This window comes from Eschscholzia californica, unplaced genomic scaffold (assembly GCF_041429995.1).
Source record: "Eschscholzia californica isolate CP2 unplaced genomic scaffold, dmEscCali1.0.p SCAF_1, whole genome shotgun sequence".
Lineage (NCBI taxonomy): Eukaryota > Viridiplantae > Streptophyta > Magnoliopsida > Ranunculales > Papaveraceae > Eschscholzia > Eschscholzia californica.
The window spans coordinates 47334691-47351814 of record NW_028238198.1 but is presented as its reverse complement, the minus strand read 5'-3'; the positions used below and the strand labels follow the sequence as shown (position 1 = coordinate 47351814).

General features: G+C 35.1%; 1 protein-coding gene across 1 annotated transcript; it reads right to left on the bottom strand.

Annotated features, from left to right (window-relative positions):
• Positions 1 to 10442: 10442 nt before the first annotated feature.
• LOC147567229 (uncharacterized) lies at positions 10443 to 12317 on the bottom strand. Its single transcript, XM_086653837.1, has 3 exons — positions 12068 to 12317; positions 11891 to 11979; positions 10443 to 10963 (listed from the first exon to the last, which is right to left on the bottom strand). Exons 1-3 carry the CDS (start codon positions 12234 to 12236, stop codon positions 10832 to 10834), a joined length of 390 nt encoding a protein of 129 aa, XP_086509963.1. The 5' UTR covers positions 12237 to 12317; the 3' UTR covers positions 10443 to 10831.
• Between the last annotated feature and the right edge of the window lie 4807 nt (positions 12318 to 17124).

The window sequence follows — 17124 nt, the reverse complement described above, 5'->3', positions numbered from 1 at the left end:
TGTCGTATTGTTGGATACGGACATTGTTGATCAGTTAGGTACGTGCTAATAGTTTAACGAAACTTATTAGCTACTCATCAAGAAGATGGATCAGAGCTAATCCCAATTTATTCTTCGTTTTTCTTTTCCAAAGATCTGAAATCTGGTATCTGGGTCAAATTTGTAAATATTTTTGTCTTTTCAGTGCAAGTGAATATTTTGTCATTGTAATGGATGTGTTTTCAACTGCATGTGTAATGGAATGTAAAACCAAACTTTATATCAAATGCATGTGTTTTCAACTATAAATTACAAAAACAAGTCTTAATTCGAGAAGAGAACTTATTTTAAAGTTTGATTTTATTAGAGAAAGTGCATGCAAGAGTCAACTTGTATACTAAAAATTAAAGGGTTACTCCCAGATGGCCCCCAATTTTGTGACCAGCTTCCTGCTTAGCCACCTACTTTAGCAAATATTGCTATATGGCCCCTTTTTCTGTTATTTTTAACTTTCTGTTACTCTCACTCCTCCATCTCATTTCCTCTCTCTGCCAAGTAACCTAACATGCCACATCATCACCTTCTCTGGCAGGGGTCGTCGGCCGGCAAAATTTTCGGCCGACGACCTTCAAACCTAAAAAAAAAATTCTCTCTCTTCTTCTTCTTTTTTCTCTCTTCTTCTTCCTCTCTCTTCTTCTTCTTTCTCTCTCCCTCTCTCTCTCTCTTCTCCTTCCTCTCTCTCTCTCTCTTCCCCAGACCTTCGTCGGTATGGTTTCCCAGACCGACAGTCGGCGAAGGGTTCCCCCCTTCGCCGACCATTTTAGAGAAAGAGTGAGAAGAGAGGGGAAGAGAGAGGGAGAGAGGAAGAAGAAGATAGAGAGGAAGAAGATAAAAAGAAAGAAGAGAGATAGGAAGAAGAAGAAAGAGAAAGCAGGAGAGAGAAAACAGGAGAGAGAGAATAAGAAGAAGAAGAGAGAGAAAGTAGGAGGGAGAAAACAGGAGAGAGGGAGGAAGAAGAAGAAATTTTTTTTTTTAGGTTTGAAGGTCGCCGGCCGGCAACCCCTGCCGGAGAAGGTGATGATGTGGCGTGTTAGGTGACTTGGCAGAGAGAAGAAATGAGATGGAGAAGTGAGAGTAACGGAAAGTTAAAGATAACAGAAAAAGGAGCCCATATGAGAATATTTGCTAAAGTAGGGGGTTACGCAGGAAGCTGGTCACAAAGTTGGGGGTCATTTGAAAAATAACCCAAAATTAAATATGCACAAATTTGACTCATTGGACCGTAAAATGACAGACAATGCTTAGGCAAATGTTTTTCCCCAACATTAGAATTTGAATTTTCTGAATAAAATAAACCAAGACCAACTTGAATTACTCATTCAGACGAGTTAAACATCACGAGTAAGAAAAATACTAACAGTCGTAAATCTTAGTCAAGATAATTATATTTTTGACGTCTGAGTCAAATTATTTCTAAGTCAGGAAAATATAATACTACTAAGTAGGCAGTCAACCTTTCAATAAAAATGATGAAAGATTTTATATTACATCACCGACTTTTATACATAGTCACCACTCACCACCTTGTGGTGGTTTAGCATAGGATTAATTCCAACTTGGTCCCTAATTTACGATCAAGTAGAAAATTAGGTCCCATAATTATCCTGTATCTGTGACCACCACCATTTATCTCCATCTCCATCATTTCCCCTCTCTCTCCTCTTCTCCCTCCTCTCTTTAAATTTTTCCAAACGAAATCAGTTATTCAGAAAAAGAAAGAGAAAAATGATGGTTGGAAGTGGGAGAAAAGAAAGAAGAATAAAAAGATCTGAATTTTATTTTGATAGGTTTGCAGGGGATGTAAGACTGTCGGCACCCTTCCAAATGTGAACAAAAAAAAGGTGGTGGGAGCTTGAAGGTACAAAGAAACTAAAAAATTTACCCAAAATTTTATGTGTTAGGAAATTTATTTTGTCTCCCCAAAGGGGCCACTTCCCATTATCTTTTTTTTTTTTTTTGGAAACCGATTTCATTGTCGTACAATTAGCATTGAATACATCAAAGATGTGATACGCTTGCTACCCGCCCACTCAAACTCTAACATGACCTGGCCTATAGCCCACTCAAACATAACCTGGCCTATAGCCCAACTAGATAAATGGCCTAAAGCCCAACTACACTACCTTATTTATACCCTAATAATCCCAATTCAAATAACCAAAGATTCCACCTTCTCTGGGATTCGAACCTGGGACCTCCAGGGATTTCTGGAGTTTATGTCAACACCTTGGAACCACTTGGGCTACCAACTGTTGACCACTTCCCATTATCTTACATCTTATGGATGACCTAACCTATATCCAAAGAAAATGGACTAGAGAAGGTGGATTTTCCAATAGGAAAGCATTTGTAGTAAAGGGAGAGATGAACAAATATTAATAAATGGTAGGGAGTGTGGTTTCCACACGACTGCCACCAAGCCTAGTATATCTAATTTTAGGTAAATTGGTGGATGTCTTTACGTGGACCTTCATGACTACAAACTCTAGTGAATGTTCATGACATTACTTTTTTTTTTTTTGTTGAAAGAGTTCATGACATTACTTGGATCTTACAATTATTCCAAAATGTATATGCCATTTAATTTTGATATTTCAAATGCCTTGGATTATTTGTGCTATTTTTTTTTTGGATTTTTGAGTCAACAGTCCAAAATCTGGGGGGTAAACCCAAAAAAAATCCACTCTTGTCCAAAAATTAGTTGCAGGTCCAAATGTCAGTTTTTTTTTTTTTATTCCCCTCTTGCCCTTGGACGGGACATGCTGACGTTTTCCTGAAAAAAAAAATGTCTGGTAAATAAAATAATTTACCAGTACACGAAAAATTCAAAGTTTCAAAATTTTTTGAAAATTTGAAATTTTCAAACGAAATTTCAAATTCCCGCCCAGCAAACCATTTCTTCCCGGTAAATAAAATAATTTCCCGTACACAAAAAATTCCAATTTTCAAATTTTTTTGAAATTTTCAAACGAAATCTTTTTTTCGAAATTTTCAAACGAAATTTCAAATTCCCGGCCAAATTTTCAAATTTTTTTGAAAATTTTAAATTCCCGCCCAGCAAAAGTGTCTAGTACAGAAAAAAATTTCCAGTAAATAAAATAATTTCCCGGTCACAAAATCTTTTTTTCGAAGTTTTGAAATTTTCAAACGAAATTTCAAATTCCCGCCCAGCAAAAATGTCTAGTACAGAAAAAAATTTCCAGTAAATAAAATAATTTCCCGAAAAAAATTTCGTTTCCTGGGAATTTTTCGGTGGCAGTTCCGTAAATTTCTTAACAGTACACATTCTGATGGACGGGTTGTCAGATTATTTTTCAGAAAAAAAAATCGTTTCCCGAGAAATTTCGATGGCAATTTTGTAATTTTCAATGGCAATTTTGTAATTTTCGATGGCATGAACGGTAAATACTTTATTTTCTAAGGGCCCTTACGTAATTTTGACCCCCAAACTGACATATTGGACCTCCCTTTCATTTTTAGGCAACTTTGGGTGGGATTTTCATTTTGGTCCCCTTTTTGGACCAATGGCCCAATCCCTCTTTTTTTTTTTATGTAAATAGGTTGTTGCCTAGTTTTATTAACTTTCAAATTGACAAGAGTCAAGAGCACTTGGCTTTATCAACAGCCAACTGTACGTACCTCCTCCATTACTTCTAATTAGAATTAAAAGTTGCTTGCGCTAACAAGTGCGCGACAGCGGGTACAATAAGAGAAGGAACAATTAGTGACCTTAGCTTTTTCGTTCTTGATTTCCAGAACTAGAGCTCGGATCTTTCAAGGCGTTCCATCATCAATTGATCTACAAGCGTTTACAACTACTAATGCATCACCTTCTACCGTACATCCATACTGATTAAGGTCAGTGGCTAAATTTATAGCTAACCGAGCTGCTCTAGCTTCAACCTCCGTAGCCGAAAAAGCTCTAGTTGACTGGGTTAAAGCCATTATGAACTCACCTTTTGCGTTTCTACCAGTGGCGTGGCTAGGTAATTGAGGGTCCGGTGCCAAAATATTAACGGGGCCTTTTACATGTTAAATATTTTTTTTACACAAAAATAATAAACGTAAAATGTAAATGATCTATTCATAAAAATAATATTTCATCGGAGAGTTGAATCCGAATATTGTGTTCTGAACTAAATGATTACAATTAATATCTTTATTTGAAAATATTTCTTCTCGCATTTTTTGAAGCAAAATCGTCAATTAAACCTTCATAGTCAATCTTGTCTAAGAATCCACTTTCAATAGTAAGCAAAGCTAATCCATTTAGCCGGTCCTGCAACATAGTCGATCTCAAGTACGATTTTAAAATCTTTAATTTTGAAAAACTTCTTTCTGCCGATGCAACTGTGACGGGTATAGTCAATAGAACTCTATAAGCAATGCTAGTAGCTGGAAAACAATTCATCATCTTCAAGAAATTCAATACATCAATGGCATCCCGATCTCATCTGGCAAAATATTTTGTAAGAGTTTCAACTCTGCAAATAACTCTTCTCCTTCAACATCAGATTTTTCGTCTTTGCGATTCAATAAATTGTTCTTCTGTTCTTTTCTTCTGTCTCTTGAAATTTCCAGATTTATATTTTCTTGGTGCCATAGACTGTAACGACGAAAAATTTACAAGAGCAAAAATAATTACTGAATCTAATTACACTTAATAAAAATATAATATCAAAAGAAAAATTAGACCATGAAGATTAAATTCTAAATACAATAAAAATTTGAAACTAAGAACAAAGAACAATGCGTTATTTCCATATTAAAAAATTGATGAACAATAAACAGTCAAGACCTAATAATAAATTTAGAAATTGACCAATTTTAACAAAAAACAAAAACTAACAAGTTGTAGTTAAATAATACTTACATTAACTCCACCACGGTAAGTGAGATTCCTTCCTAGAACAAGATAAGTGGAATTCCTTCCTGATTATTGTCTAGAGAGAAGTCAGGGAAAAACTAATTAAATAAGGGAGAAAATAACCTAAAAAGAGAGAGGGGAGATTTCTGAAAGTAGGGTAATGCAATTTCCGAATTCTCTAACCTTTAACCCTAATTATATTGGAAGTAATGAGTCGGTCAATAGTACCCTAATTATATTGGAAGTAATGAGTCGGTCAAACTATTGAGAAAGGGTAAAAGTGGGCCCCTAGCCTATAAGGCTATAGCTAAATGAGTGAAGGAAGTAGGACCAATTGTAATTGCCGTTATTTGTTGGCATTTTTCTGTCCAAGAAAAATGAAAAAAACTATTAAGGAAGTAGGGTAACAGTGGGCCATCAACCTATAAACTTAATTATATACCTATCAAAGAAGTTTTGCTTGGGGGCCCATGTGGTGGGGGGCCCTGTGCAGAGGTACACCCTGCACCCCCCACCACACGCTACTGATTATCCAGATGTTCATCGCTGTAGTTTAGTCTCAATAAGTATATTCCGTTCATCAAACTTAACAATTATTTTTTGGGGTAATTTCTGGAAAGGTCAAATTAATATTGAAAATGAGTAGAAAATCACAAAACATTTAAAAATTATTATTCAGGTAAAAAAGTGTGCAAATACTAAAATATCCATTTTCTTCATTTTGTGTAACTAAATTCTTTTATTTTTCTTTAAACTTTAAAGTAACATAACTTTTGTTTGAGACGTTGGATTTCTATAAAAATTATATATTTAGAAATGATTTTTCATTACTTTTCTAACAAGATCCACTTTCAGTACTTTTTTTCAAAAAAAAACCCAGAAAAAACGACTTTTACGTTTTTCTGCAAACGTGTTTGCAACAATCTAATCTGCAAACATGTGTTTGCATAATGTAAACTGCAAACATGTGTTTGCATAATGTAGATTGCAAACATTGCGTATGTGATTTCGGATTGGAGATCTTGCAAACTCGATTTCGTGAAGAAAATTCAAACTCTAATTTATAATCAACAATTTATTACAGTCGGTATGTTGAGTCCATCATCAATGCACAATTGTAGTTCTGCACCGTTACAATCATCTCCAGCACCATACCCACTAACCCCACCTGTAAATAAAAAACAAAGACTATGGTAATGCTACATATCCGGACAACAATTTCATTATTTCTTCCTCAAACTAGAGTAAAAATAAATTACTAGGAATAAGTATATACCTTTCTTTTATTAGTTACAGGAGGATATACTATAATTTTTTGCGCTCTGGATTTACGACCTCTTAGCTTGAATTTTAGTATCTGTCCTTTTTTAACTAGCACAATCTTGTTTTCTGTTTCGTTATCATCTGTTGGATTCTTTGTATTCTTTTCCATACACTTAACTCCACTATCATCTTGCAGTGGGATTTGGCTTTTAGTTGCATCTCTTACAACATCGTCATAAATAACATGTTGATCAATAGCCCAATTCGATCCGTTAATCTTGTCGAGTTCCTCCAGAGTACAAGGCCTTCCTTTGGACAAAATATCTTCCGTTGATTAGAGTTTACGCTCACCCTTACGTTTCTTATCAAATTTCTACCTCTTGCAGGAATGCACTAATGTAGGGCAATGAATGTAATTGAATTCGGATTTGTATTTTAAGTTCTTACATCATTATGAACTTCAATATTTTCTTGAATGGAGATGAACTCCACCAAGTTCTCAAAACTTGAACAACTATTTGTTTTTTCTTCCTTGTCACAACAAAAATCAATCAATTTTTTGTGTAGGCTGATCTATGAACTTATAAAAAATAATATCACAGTATGGAATACTTTGGTATTCATAATAATTAATAAGACCATTAGCTAAAAGGTTTTGAGTACTAAACCTGTGTTTGCAGCAACAACTCTAGATTAGGATCTCTGAAGACTGTATTTTCCTTCTTGATGGGAACTTCCTGAAAAGTTCGATCTTTACTACCATATTCAGTTGCCAATTCTCTGGAATTCTTCATATTCAAAGCATGAGAGAACTGTTGTTTCAAAGAAGCAACTATGACATGTGACTTTCAGACATTTCATCAAGTAACTCATGTGCTATGTTAGTATCACCAAACTCCCCATACATATTTAAAAGTTATTAGTTATAGTAACATCAACACCAAAATCCATCTTCAACACAACTTCATGGATTTGGCGTCCGTTGTCCAATTAAAAGGTCATTAGTTACAATAACATCAACCCAAAACCCATCTTGAACACAGCTCCAGCCTCCATGGATTTGACATCAACTGCCCAATGAATTACACTTTCAGCAGTGTTGTAAGAACTCTAAAACTCTTTGCCATCCAAACGAAATCAATAAAATAATCGGCTGGTGATGGTGGTATAGCCCGATTTCAAACAACAACTAACTTAAATGGTTGATGAACTGAACCAACTAAAATCCAAATCGATTGCTGATGGTAATGATCAAAGATGATGAAAGGGTGATAGATCGACTGAGTTTAGAGAGATGAACATGAGAGGAATATGATGATGAAGAAGAAGAGTAGAAGACGACTGAGTGCAGAGAGTGAAAACGAGAGAGAATCGGTTGATTTTAGAGAGGAAAAAGAAAAAAAGAGAGATATTTTATCGAGGGGTAATTTTGGAAAATTTTAAATATAAAATGACTTGAATGATAATTACCCATATTATTTTAAACTTTATATACAATTACTAGGGGTGTTCGTTGGTTCGGTATCCGGTATTTTGGTGTCATCCGTTACCAAACCACTCATGGTTTGGTTAGTGATTTTTCAAACCGTTACCAAACCGGTCAGAGTTTGGTTCGGTTACTAACCAAACCATCATAAGCGGTTTGGATACTACTGGATACCAAACCATCCATTAAAACGCAATTTGTTCTACATGAAAATCGGCGAATCGAGTTACTTTCTTCATATATTGACGTATAAAATCAAGACAACACTCCTAAAAAATCTGGAGAAACAATCAAACTAACATAATGCGTCGAAAAAACATTTGAAACATGAAAGACATGTGAAGGTCCCCCGCCGAAATATTATATAGTAGCTAGTAACATTGATGATACATGAATTGTTTTAATCTAATACTAGCTAGTAACATTATATTGTAGTAGTGTTGTTGTTTTGTATAGGTAGTAGTTATTCTTATTTATAGCAACTTGATGAAAGGTATGTCTTTGTATGAAATTATAGAGATATGATAGATGTATTTTAGAAAAAATTATGTAAATATATAATTATATATATTAATTGAACTTGACTGGTTCGGTTTGGTTTTAATGGTTCCTAAAAAGTGCATCCACTTACCGAACCAAACTAGTTGGTTTTTGGAAATCTACAACCGTACCAAACCACTCTTTGTTTGGTTTGGTTTGAAAACCGACTGGACCGGTTTGGATTGGTTTGGTTTGATTGGTTCGGTCTATTTTTGCACACCCCTAACAATTACATAGAACATTTTGGTAAGTTCAAGTTAATAAGAAAAGTTACTTGCTTTTTTAGTTATTATGATAATATTTTGAACCCAAATCGTCATTTTCCCTATTTTTTTCTCTTTTACCCATAATCGAAAGGTCCCTGTCTATCACGTCTTTTTTCACGTCTTTTCTTACTTGCCGTAAGGATCGTCAGCCGACCACACCATCTACCGACAACCTTCCACATAATATAAGAGTTCTCCTTTTCTACTTATTCTTCTAACCACTCCGCTTTATCTCTCTCTCCAAATCCAAGAAAATTTCTTCAACTTTTCAAGAAATCCTCGAAATTTCGTCGATTTTTTCAAAGAAACTCCACGAGGGAAAAAAGGAGCAAGGGGCAGAGAGAGAATTAGGCTGTTGTGGGAGGGGAAGGGGGTGATCAGGTTTGGAGAAGACGACTTTGGTTTAATTTATGGAAAATGAATGGGGGACTCCCTCAAACATACTCCCAAGTGTACTCCCCCTCACAAGACAAGGCAATTTTGGTCTTTTCAATCTGACAAAACTGTGAAAAGACCAAAAAGCCCTTGTCATTGTGAGGGGGAGTACACCTGGGAGTATGCCCAGGGAGTCCCCCTGTCATCATTGTTAATTTACTAGGATATATCCCGTGCCCTAGGGCACAGACACTTGTATCAATCAAATGTTACGAGATTTATTGTTATATTTTATTGAGAGAGAGAGATTTTTATTAGTTATTATTTTTTTGTATAATTTTTTTGTTTCTTTTCTCTTAAATTAGTTATTATTTTATTGAAAGAGAAAGAGAGATTTTAATTTCTTTCTTTAACTCTTAAAATTTATTTTGTTTCTTTTTTTCTTAAATTAGTTATTTTATTTCTAAGAAGGAAACGATTATTGTTTTTTAAATAGGTAACTTTATTTATACGAAGGACTATATTTTAAATTTTGAGAAGGGCTTCTAGACAATATGCATAATTAAATAAGGATGTTTGTCCCAGTCATCGTTTTCCCTTCTGTTTTATATAATAGATTTTATTTTGTAAGATTTCCAGCAATAGCCATCCGCCTGCAAGTAGGAAAGAGGGAAAGGATACAGAAGGAAAGACTTTTGAAAGAGGAGTAAAAATAGAAGGAAAAGTTGACTAACAAAGTTCGGGGCAAATTGGAATATTGGACAGATATAGGGAACATATTAACGTTTCGAATTGGTCATAGAATGGGTGTTAAATTGGAATTAACCCTTTACTAAAATAAAGGGTAGGGAACATGAAAAACCAGCAGAAATCTTATATGCTTGCCCTGAATTGTGCTTCTGATCCACAAGACCACAACTACGTATCAAGGCAACCACACATTGGATTCCTGCCCAGAGTCTGCCTATATTTTTTCCCCTAGCAATACTATTGTCAAACCACCTAAAATCCACATGCACAGAAGGAAAGAGGAAAGGAGATAATAGATCTCCCTGTCTAATGCTTCCGTTACTGGGGATTGCGGATGACAAACTTAGTAGGTACTTATGCAACGGTGAATCATGTGACACCAGCTATATGTGATGCCCAATCTTATGAGCCAGCTATAAGTGAAGCCCTATCTCCTCAAACTTCTACCCTATCTAGTATAAAACCTAGGTAACTGTTCTTACCTTTAGCACTCTTCATGGAGTGCAGAACTTCGTGAGCTAAATTAATGTTTTAGTAATATATCTCCTAGCTAACAAGGCATATTGGAAAGGTGAATTGTTTCGTTTCGTCACTTGACTGGTTTCCTAATTAACCAATAACTAATGTTGATACGATCTCCATAGAGGTATAGTGTGAGACTGTGAGCAAATATCATCTACACAAGCAGGGACTAAAGAAGCATAACTTGAATTTCTCGAACGTCCCTAGCCTCTTCTAGCAGCCCATATATGAATAGCATCAAAATATCTAGGTACATCTACCTAAAGAACTACTAATACATTACGACGTAACTACAAACACAAAGATCGGCATCTCTAGGATAAGGTAAAAGAAGTTAGAACCCACATGTTCTTATATAGAATAAACAAGGTTTCCATTTAATGTCATGTTGCAGACTAACCAATATACAGATTGTGTTTATACAGAATTTTAAAGTAAACTAAAAAAAATATCAAACATTTGACTCTAAGTGCCGCAAACCCATAACGTATAAGTATCGAGTCACACAGTATCGAAGTAAAGAAAGACGTACAAGATTATCATATCTTGAAACAAAACGGTTATTCTTAAGTGTAAAATTTCACCCTTGTTTTGAATTGTCCAAAAAAGTCAATCATGTATGTTACCTTCGTCAACCGTTCTTGCAAGAGATGAAAAAGTATGTTACCTTGGTCTTCTTTTTCCAAATTTCGTGAGGAGGGCATCTCCATTCTTGTATCTCTGTCAACCATTTTTGCATTCTTTTGTCAATGTCTCAAAAACACTTTGAAGAGTAACTTCTTCAACAAGTACTACCTTGTCTCTACACTTAGAACCAGAACCAATAGAAACCTGCCGTTTCTTCACTCCAAGAACCTGAACGATAAATTAAGTATGACGATAAGTAATCAAACTTGAAGCGCAAAAAGAGAAATTGGTTGAATTATATGAAATCAGTCAAAGCAATGGCTTGTTTTCGTAATCCATAGAACTGTCATCTAGTTTGACGGATCCCCGTAAAACTAAAACTAAATTGGGTAGTCCTACTGAACTAGCGCTTCTTTACTAAATCACTCATTATTTAGTTAATTTGGGTATGTAAACTGACGCAACAAGAAACTTGATAAAAAGCTTATACGATGGCTAAAGCTTCAGAACCATTAAAAATTCTATGCTTCCAATTTGATAGACATTTTAATTAAGATCTACCCAAATCTCACTCCGTCATAAACTAATATGATTTTAACCGATATATTTTCAATGTTGCAGTTTTCAATTAAAATGAAACCTTTAGAAGCAAACACCGCAAAAGTGCATCTAAGAGGACATATATGGTGTTTTATCATCTAAAGCAATAACTCACGAAAGATTATTGTTATTCTTAGGTTATCGGTGAATTGGTAAAGAATTGAACATGAATGTTTGACAAGAAGGAAGGAAACCGGCAAGATTCTAGTGCAAGATGTGCAAATGCAATACTTCTCCAGATCTTTCAGGATCAAAGACCAAGGCCTGGTAAGGTTTAGGGTTTAGGGTTCGGGTTTAGCTTGGTGCTTTGGGTGAAGAAACATAATACCAATTTATTTTTACTGTAAAGTGAGACAAATTTTTAACAGCAAACTAGGGTTTGAGATGAAATTTTCTCCTTTTTCTTTTCATTGATTGTTGCAGAATACTTACCTAATTTCTAGTGAAAAACGAAAAAACAAGTATGACAACAAACATCTAAACCCCCAATTTAGAAAAGGAACAAGGAGAAACATTTAAAACCCTAAATTTTTCCAGAGAAATTGAAATAGTTACCGAGCTAATGAAATCAATCAACGCAGCGTTAGCTTCACCATCCCTTGCCGGAGCATCGATTTGAACGCCCACCGCCTCATCATTGAAATCTGAGTTCTTTGTAATGATTTTCAACATGTTTTAATTAGAAGGGAAAGAATGACATGAAAAGGTCAGAGAGAGAGATGAGAAAAGGACCTGTAATTGTAGCAATTTTGGAACCCGGTTTAGCGTGGATGGTTATGGCGACGGAGGAAGGTGGTACAAGACGTATACAGGCCGGAAAATTTGAAGTTGCAGCGGCGGATTTATTAGTAGAAGAAAGAGTTGAGTTAGATTTTGATTTCCCCTTCTTCGCCGGAGCCATTTTTCCCCAGCAAGCAACCGCTCAGTCCTGTAATTTTTCTCTTTTCCGAGTTTGATCGAACTTTTAGTTTAATTCTAAATTGGTCCTTATTTGTGACCATTTGAATATTTGACTCCTATATTTGTCCAGCATTCTTGTTTGGGCTCCGAAACCATTATTCCATTACTCAAACTTTAGAATCAATAATTTATTTTCCTAGTCCACCGCCCTTTAGTGCAGCGGTTGGGCACCCCTCTTAACTCAATGAGGTTCCGCGATCGAGTCTCGGTGGAAGCAGTTTTCCATCAAGATTTATCCCATGTAATTTAGGCAATATATAAAGTAAATAATATAATAAATTTGTCGGGCGTTAAGCATCTTTCATGTTGTCGGGCTTTAGTTCATTATCATTTAAATTAGGTTGTTATCGTGCTCATCACATCTTCATGACGTATCAATGCCTTGTGACGACTAACGTAGATCTTAGTCGATTTCCCAAAACAAAATTTATTTTCCTTCTTACCCTTCACTTCAGACGATTTGTTCCTTGTTCGTTTTATCTCTCTTCTCGTCGGAAAAAGACGCCAACAACAAATCGGCAAGCTGCTTGCTGGCGACCTTCAATAACCAAAAAAAAAAACTTTTCGATATCTTTTATCTTTTCCATCATTCTTCTCTCCTTCCACCATCTCCCTTCACCATATTTATCTCTTTCATTTTCTTACATAATTTCATGGGGAGAAGTTGCTTCTTCTTCATCATCTTCTTTAATAAAAGTTTTATTCTTATCCAAAATATCACCAAATCAATCTTCTCTATACTTTCTCTCACTAGAGATTTATCATGGAAACCAACCTAGGCCAACTTCAATCCTTCATGTGTTCCGTATCTACAGATAATAATACAAAACTGCATTGAAAAAGTTCTTCACACAACTAACCATACCCCTAATTCTTTCTTTATCAATCATTAGTTATCTGAAATCCAAATTTTCAACTTCAGATATATTGAAATCAATTATAACAAAACTAGCCTAGTTGAAATTCACCGGAATCATCCTTGGGGTTTCACGAGGGGAACCCCCCATAGAACCATATGGTTTTTGCTTAGTCCAGAGAGAGTTACATGGGATTTCCGCTCAATTCAGAGAGAGGAAAAACAAAAATCTTTCAATAGTTCAAGACCTACTTGATGTGTAAGATAAAGGAAGAGGGACACGCCATGATGTTTTGGTGCATCTAGAAGAGATGAATGGATGGGAAACATGACGAAGATATAGACGCCATGATGAAGATGATTTTTCCAGAGATTGAGAATATAGACGCCATGATAAAGATGATTTCTCCAGAGAATGCAATGACGATCGTGAAGAAACATATAGTATAGAAAGGGACTACTTTAGATAGAAAGAGTAAAGAGTAAAAGGAAATATTGACTACTAAGTTTGACAAACAAAATTATGATCTATGGGATTAAATTGAAACATTTGACAAATATAGGGGTTGAAATTTTACAGTTGGTTAACTTATTTTGCTATGAATATAGTATAAGTGTTGTAGTGGAGATGAGTGGATCAAGGTAAAATCTACATAGACGGGTTTTATGAATAGTCTACACTAAAGAACTTCATACATATTGTCTTTGATGATGTCGGAAAATAGTTTTCACCGATATCTTTCTAGTGATAAAAACTTTCGATCAGAATATGAACTCTCTTTTGTGTTTTCAACAAGATCTGGGTGGAAAACAATCTGCAAAAAATGAAGAAGCAGTCTGACGCCCAAGTCAGTGGCGATGTTTACCTAGTTTTAAGAATGTTCAAGAGTCCAAGTGTAGAGTTTTGAACTCTCTTTTGTGTTTTCAACAAGATCTGGGTGGAAAACAATCTGCAAAAAATGAAGAAGCAACCCGACGCCCAAGTCAGTGGCGATGTTTTCGTAGTTTTAAGAAAGTTCAAAAGTCTAAGTGTAGAAGACGATTTTAGTTCCCTTTGTAGAGCAGATCTTAATTCCCTTTGTAGAGCAAACCTGATATTCTTAATGGGTTTGGATGATCATGGCAAAACATGATTGCGATAATGCAATGGTAAGGCAGCAACCTTAATGGTAGTAACGTGCGTACGATCGTTTGAAGGACAATATCTAATGAGTGTGTATCTTTTGACACTGACAGATCCTCTAACACATAACGGTTCATGTATAAAAGTGAATCTTTGGCTCTATTTGGTCTTCCAAGTCATTGTTGTTATTTTCGAGCACATCTAAGCTCAAGGAAGTCGAACCTGCTCTGTTTGATCTTCCTGCTTTGTGCTTTCGACCAGGGCAGGGCTCAGGAGGCGAAATTGACTTGGATCTACAATCCCTTTTGCCTCGAAGGGCAAGGTTCAAGTTATCGAGGTAACTTTTCCAGACCTCCCTTTATTATTATGAGACCAAAGCAAGGCTCTTTCAAAAGTTGGTTCGTACTTGCCTCTGGGCTCGCGCATGGTTCCAGGTGTCGAGGTCATTCATGCCGACCTTCCATATGAGGACTTAGGTGACAGAGTTTCATCGAGTCCACCTCCTCGATGGCTTTGACGAGGGTCTTCTACAAACGTTCCTAGTCAATATGTTCACTTTTTTTCTTTTTCAAAGCTGACCAGTATTTGGCTCATTAACATTTCTTTCTCGTGATGATCATACGAATAGTACACAAGCAAAGATACAAGATGTAAGTCTGGATAAAGTGGTAGATGACAGAGATTAAAAAGAGCTTGCATATAGATAGGTTATAAAACAATATTTTTAAATAGGATTTAAGCTAAATTTCGATTTTTATGGAGAATTTCAAACTGACCATAGCTATTTCTAAAGGAATTTGAATAGGCTTACTTTTTTGTAGACAAGCATGCGACATGAATCGCATTCTAGAGAATGAGGATTCTTCAATGAAGGATTCTTCTATTAAGGATTCCCAAGCCCAAAAGGACATGTAGGATTCCAATTCATTTTCTCTTGGAATTGTAAATCAAATAATCAATCGATAAACCAAATATTCACATATTCCAACCCAAATCTAATATTACAGTTATAAGATATTGCAATTACTATATCACATTCACGAGTTTGTCATTTTTAGCCTATCAAGAGGGCATATATTATGACATATAAGTTCTTTCAATTTTAAATTAGAAATCTTAGAGATCGATGCAATCAATGCGAAAAGTTGATTTTTTCATTGTTAAAAGTAGAAAGAATACATGACGAGATCACATGTTAGAAGGATTCCTTTAGAAGTACCTATGGTCACATTCACGAGCTTAAGTCGTGTGCAAAATATGACTTAAGCTCTTCCGAAAGGGTTACTTCCAATACGTGCCCCAACTTGTGACCAACTGAAAATTCTAGCCCCTATGTTTGTCCAACGCTTTAAAATGACCCCAAAATCATATTTTTGTTAGTCAACTTTTACCGTTGATTTCCCCTTTTTACCCATTTCTTCAAGATTATTGGCCTCCTTATCCTTTCTATATTTCTTCCTTACCCAAACATGCTAGAAGACGATGAGTCAACTCTTCGTCGGTAATTTTCCATCTTCATCTCTTTGTCTCCCTCCATTGTTCACTTTTTCTCTAAGGTTCTGGGATTTGAAATCTTAAAGAGGGAGAGAAAGAAAGATGACAATGGTTGTTGTGGTCAACGACGCGACTGAGATTTTGGGACACATCAAAAAAATTTAATTGAGACCATTTATATGAAAAGATGAAATCTGAAAAATGATATGAAAAAGATTAATAAAAAATTTAAAAAATTTAACCGTTAAATTTTATTAAATAAATCTTCACTATATGAAAAATGTTTTATACAAAAGCTTATGCTTGCACTATTTGCATAAAAAAAATAGCTAAAAAAAGATTAAAAATGCATTTAATGTAAAATAACAGATAATTCTCTTCATTATTAAAATGATGTAAAAACAAAAATTCAAGAAACAAAACTTATAAAATGGAATAAGTATGCGGTCCAATAAATTCGGTCTAACAACAAATGCTTACATAAACTATAATTATGAAATTGAGAAAGAAATATACTTACTTATAATACAGGAAATAAACATAAAACGTAAATAGATTGAGAAATAAATATGCCTACATAAAATATAATTTTTCAAACATTTCTATGATGTGAACACATAAATTCAAGGTGCAGAAGAGTAATTGAGAGAAGAATCAAAAGAGAGGGGATTGGAGATAAAGAAGAAAGAGAAAAAAATATTTCAGTGGGGAACCAATGATCTGAGACCAATTTTCACGAGTTAATATATGATCTTATGTATTATAGTTGCAGTTATGTGAAATCATAGGAAGCGAAACTTTAACTTTTGATCCAAAAAAGAAAACAGTAATTTTCGCGGTGGTGTATTTAAAACTATAAAAAAGCCTGGTAAAATTACACATCAAATGTCTGTCAACAGTCAGATAGAATTGGGATCTCTCACGTGCAAAGCCTAATCCTCCCCAACTAATCAATTACTCAAGTTTATTTCATTTTTACACTTGCAAAATAAAAGGAGAATATCCTGTAATTTATTTGAGAATGGGCCCTTGTGTAGAGGGGGGGGGGGATGGTTGAACAATTTGAACTCCCTAACCCATGCCATTGGTATTGGTGTTGATAATTGAAGGTAAAAGAAAATAGATGTATAAAAAAGAGGAAGGAAATAAATGAGAAAAAAGACAAGATTTTCGATGAAGATCGTTGACAGAGGGCCAACTAACAGTCTACCTGTGACTTAATCCGACAATAAGAAAGAGACAAATGATCAAAAAAAAAAAAATCAGCGGTTGAAGTTGACTAACGGAAATATGGTCTTGGGGCCTTCCGAAGGCTGGACAATTATCAGGGCCAAATTTCCTTTGGCTGCAAATTTT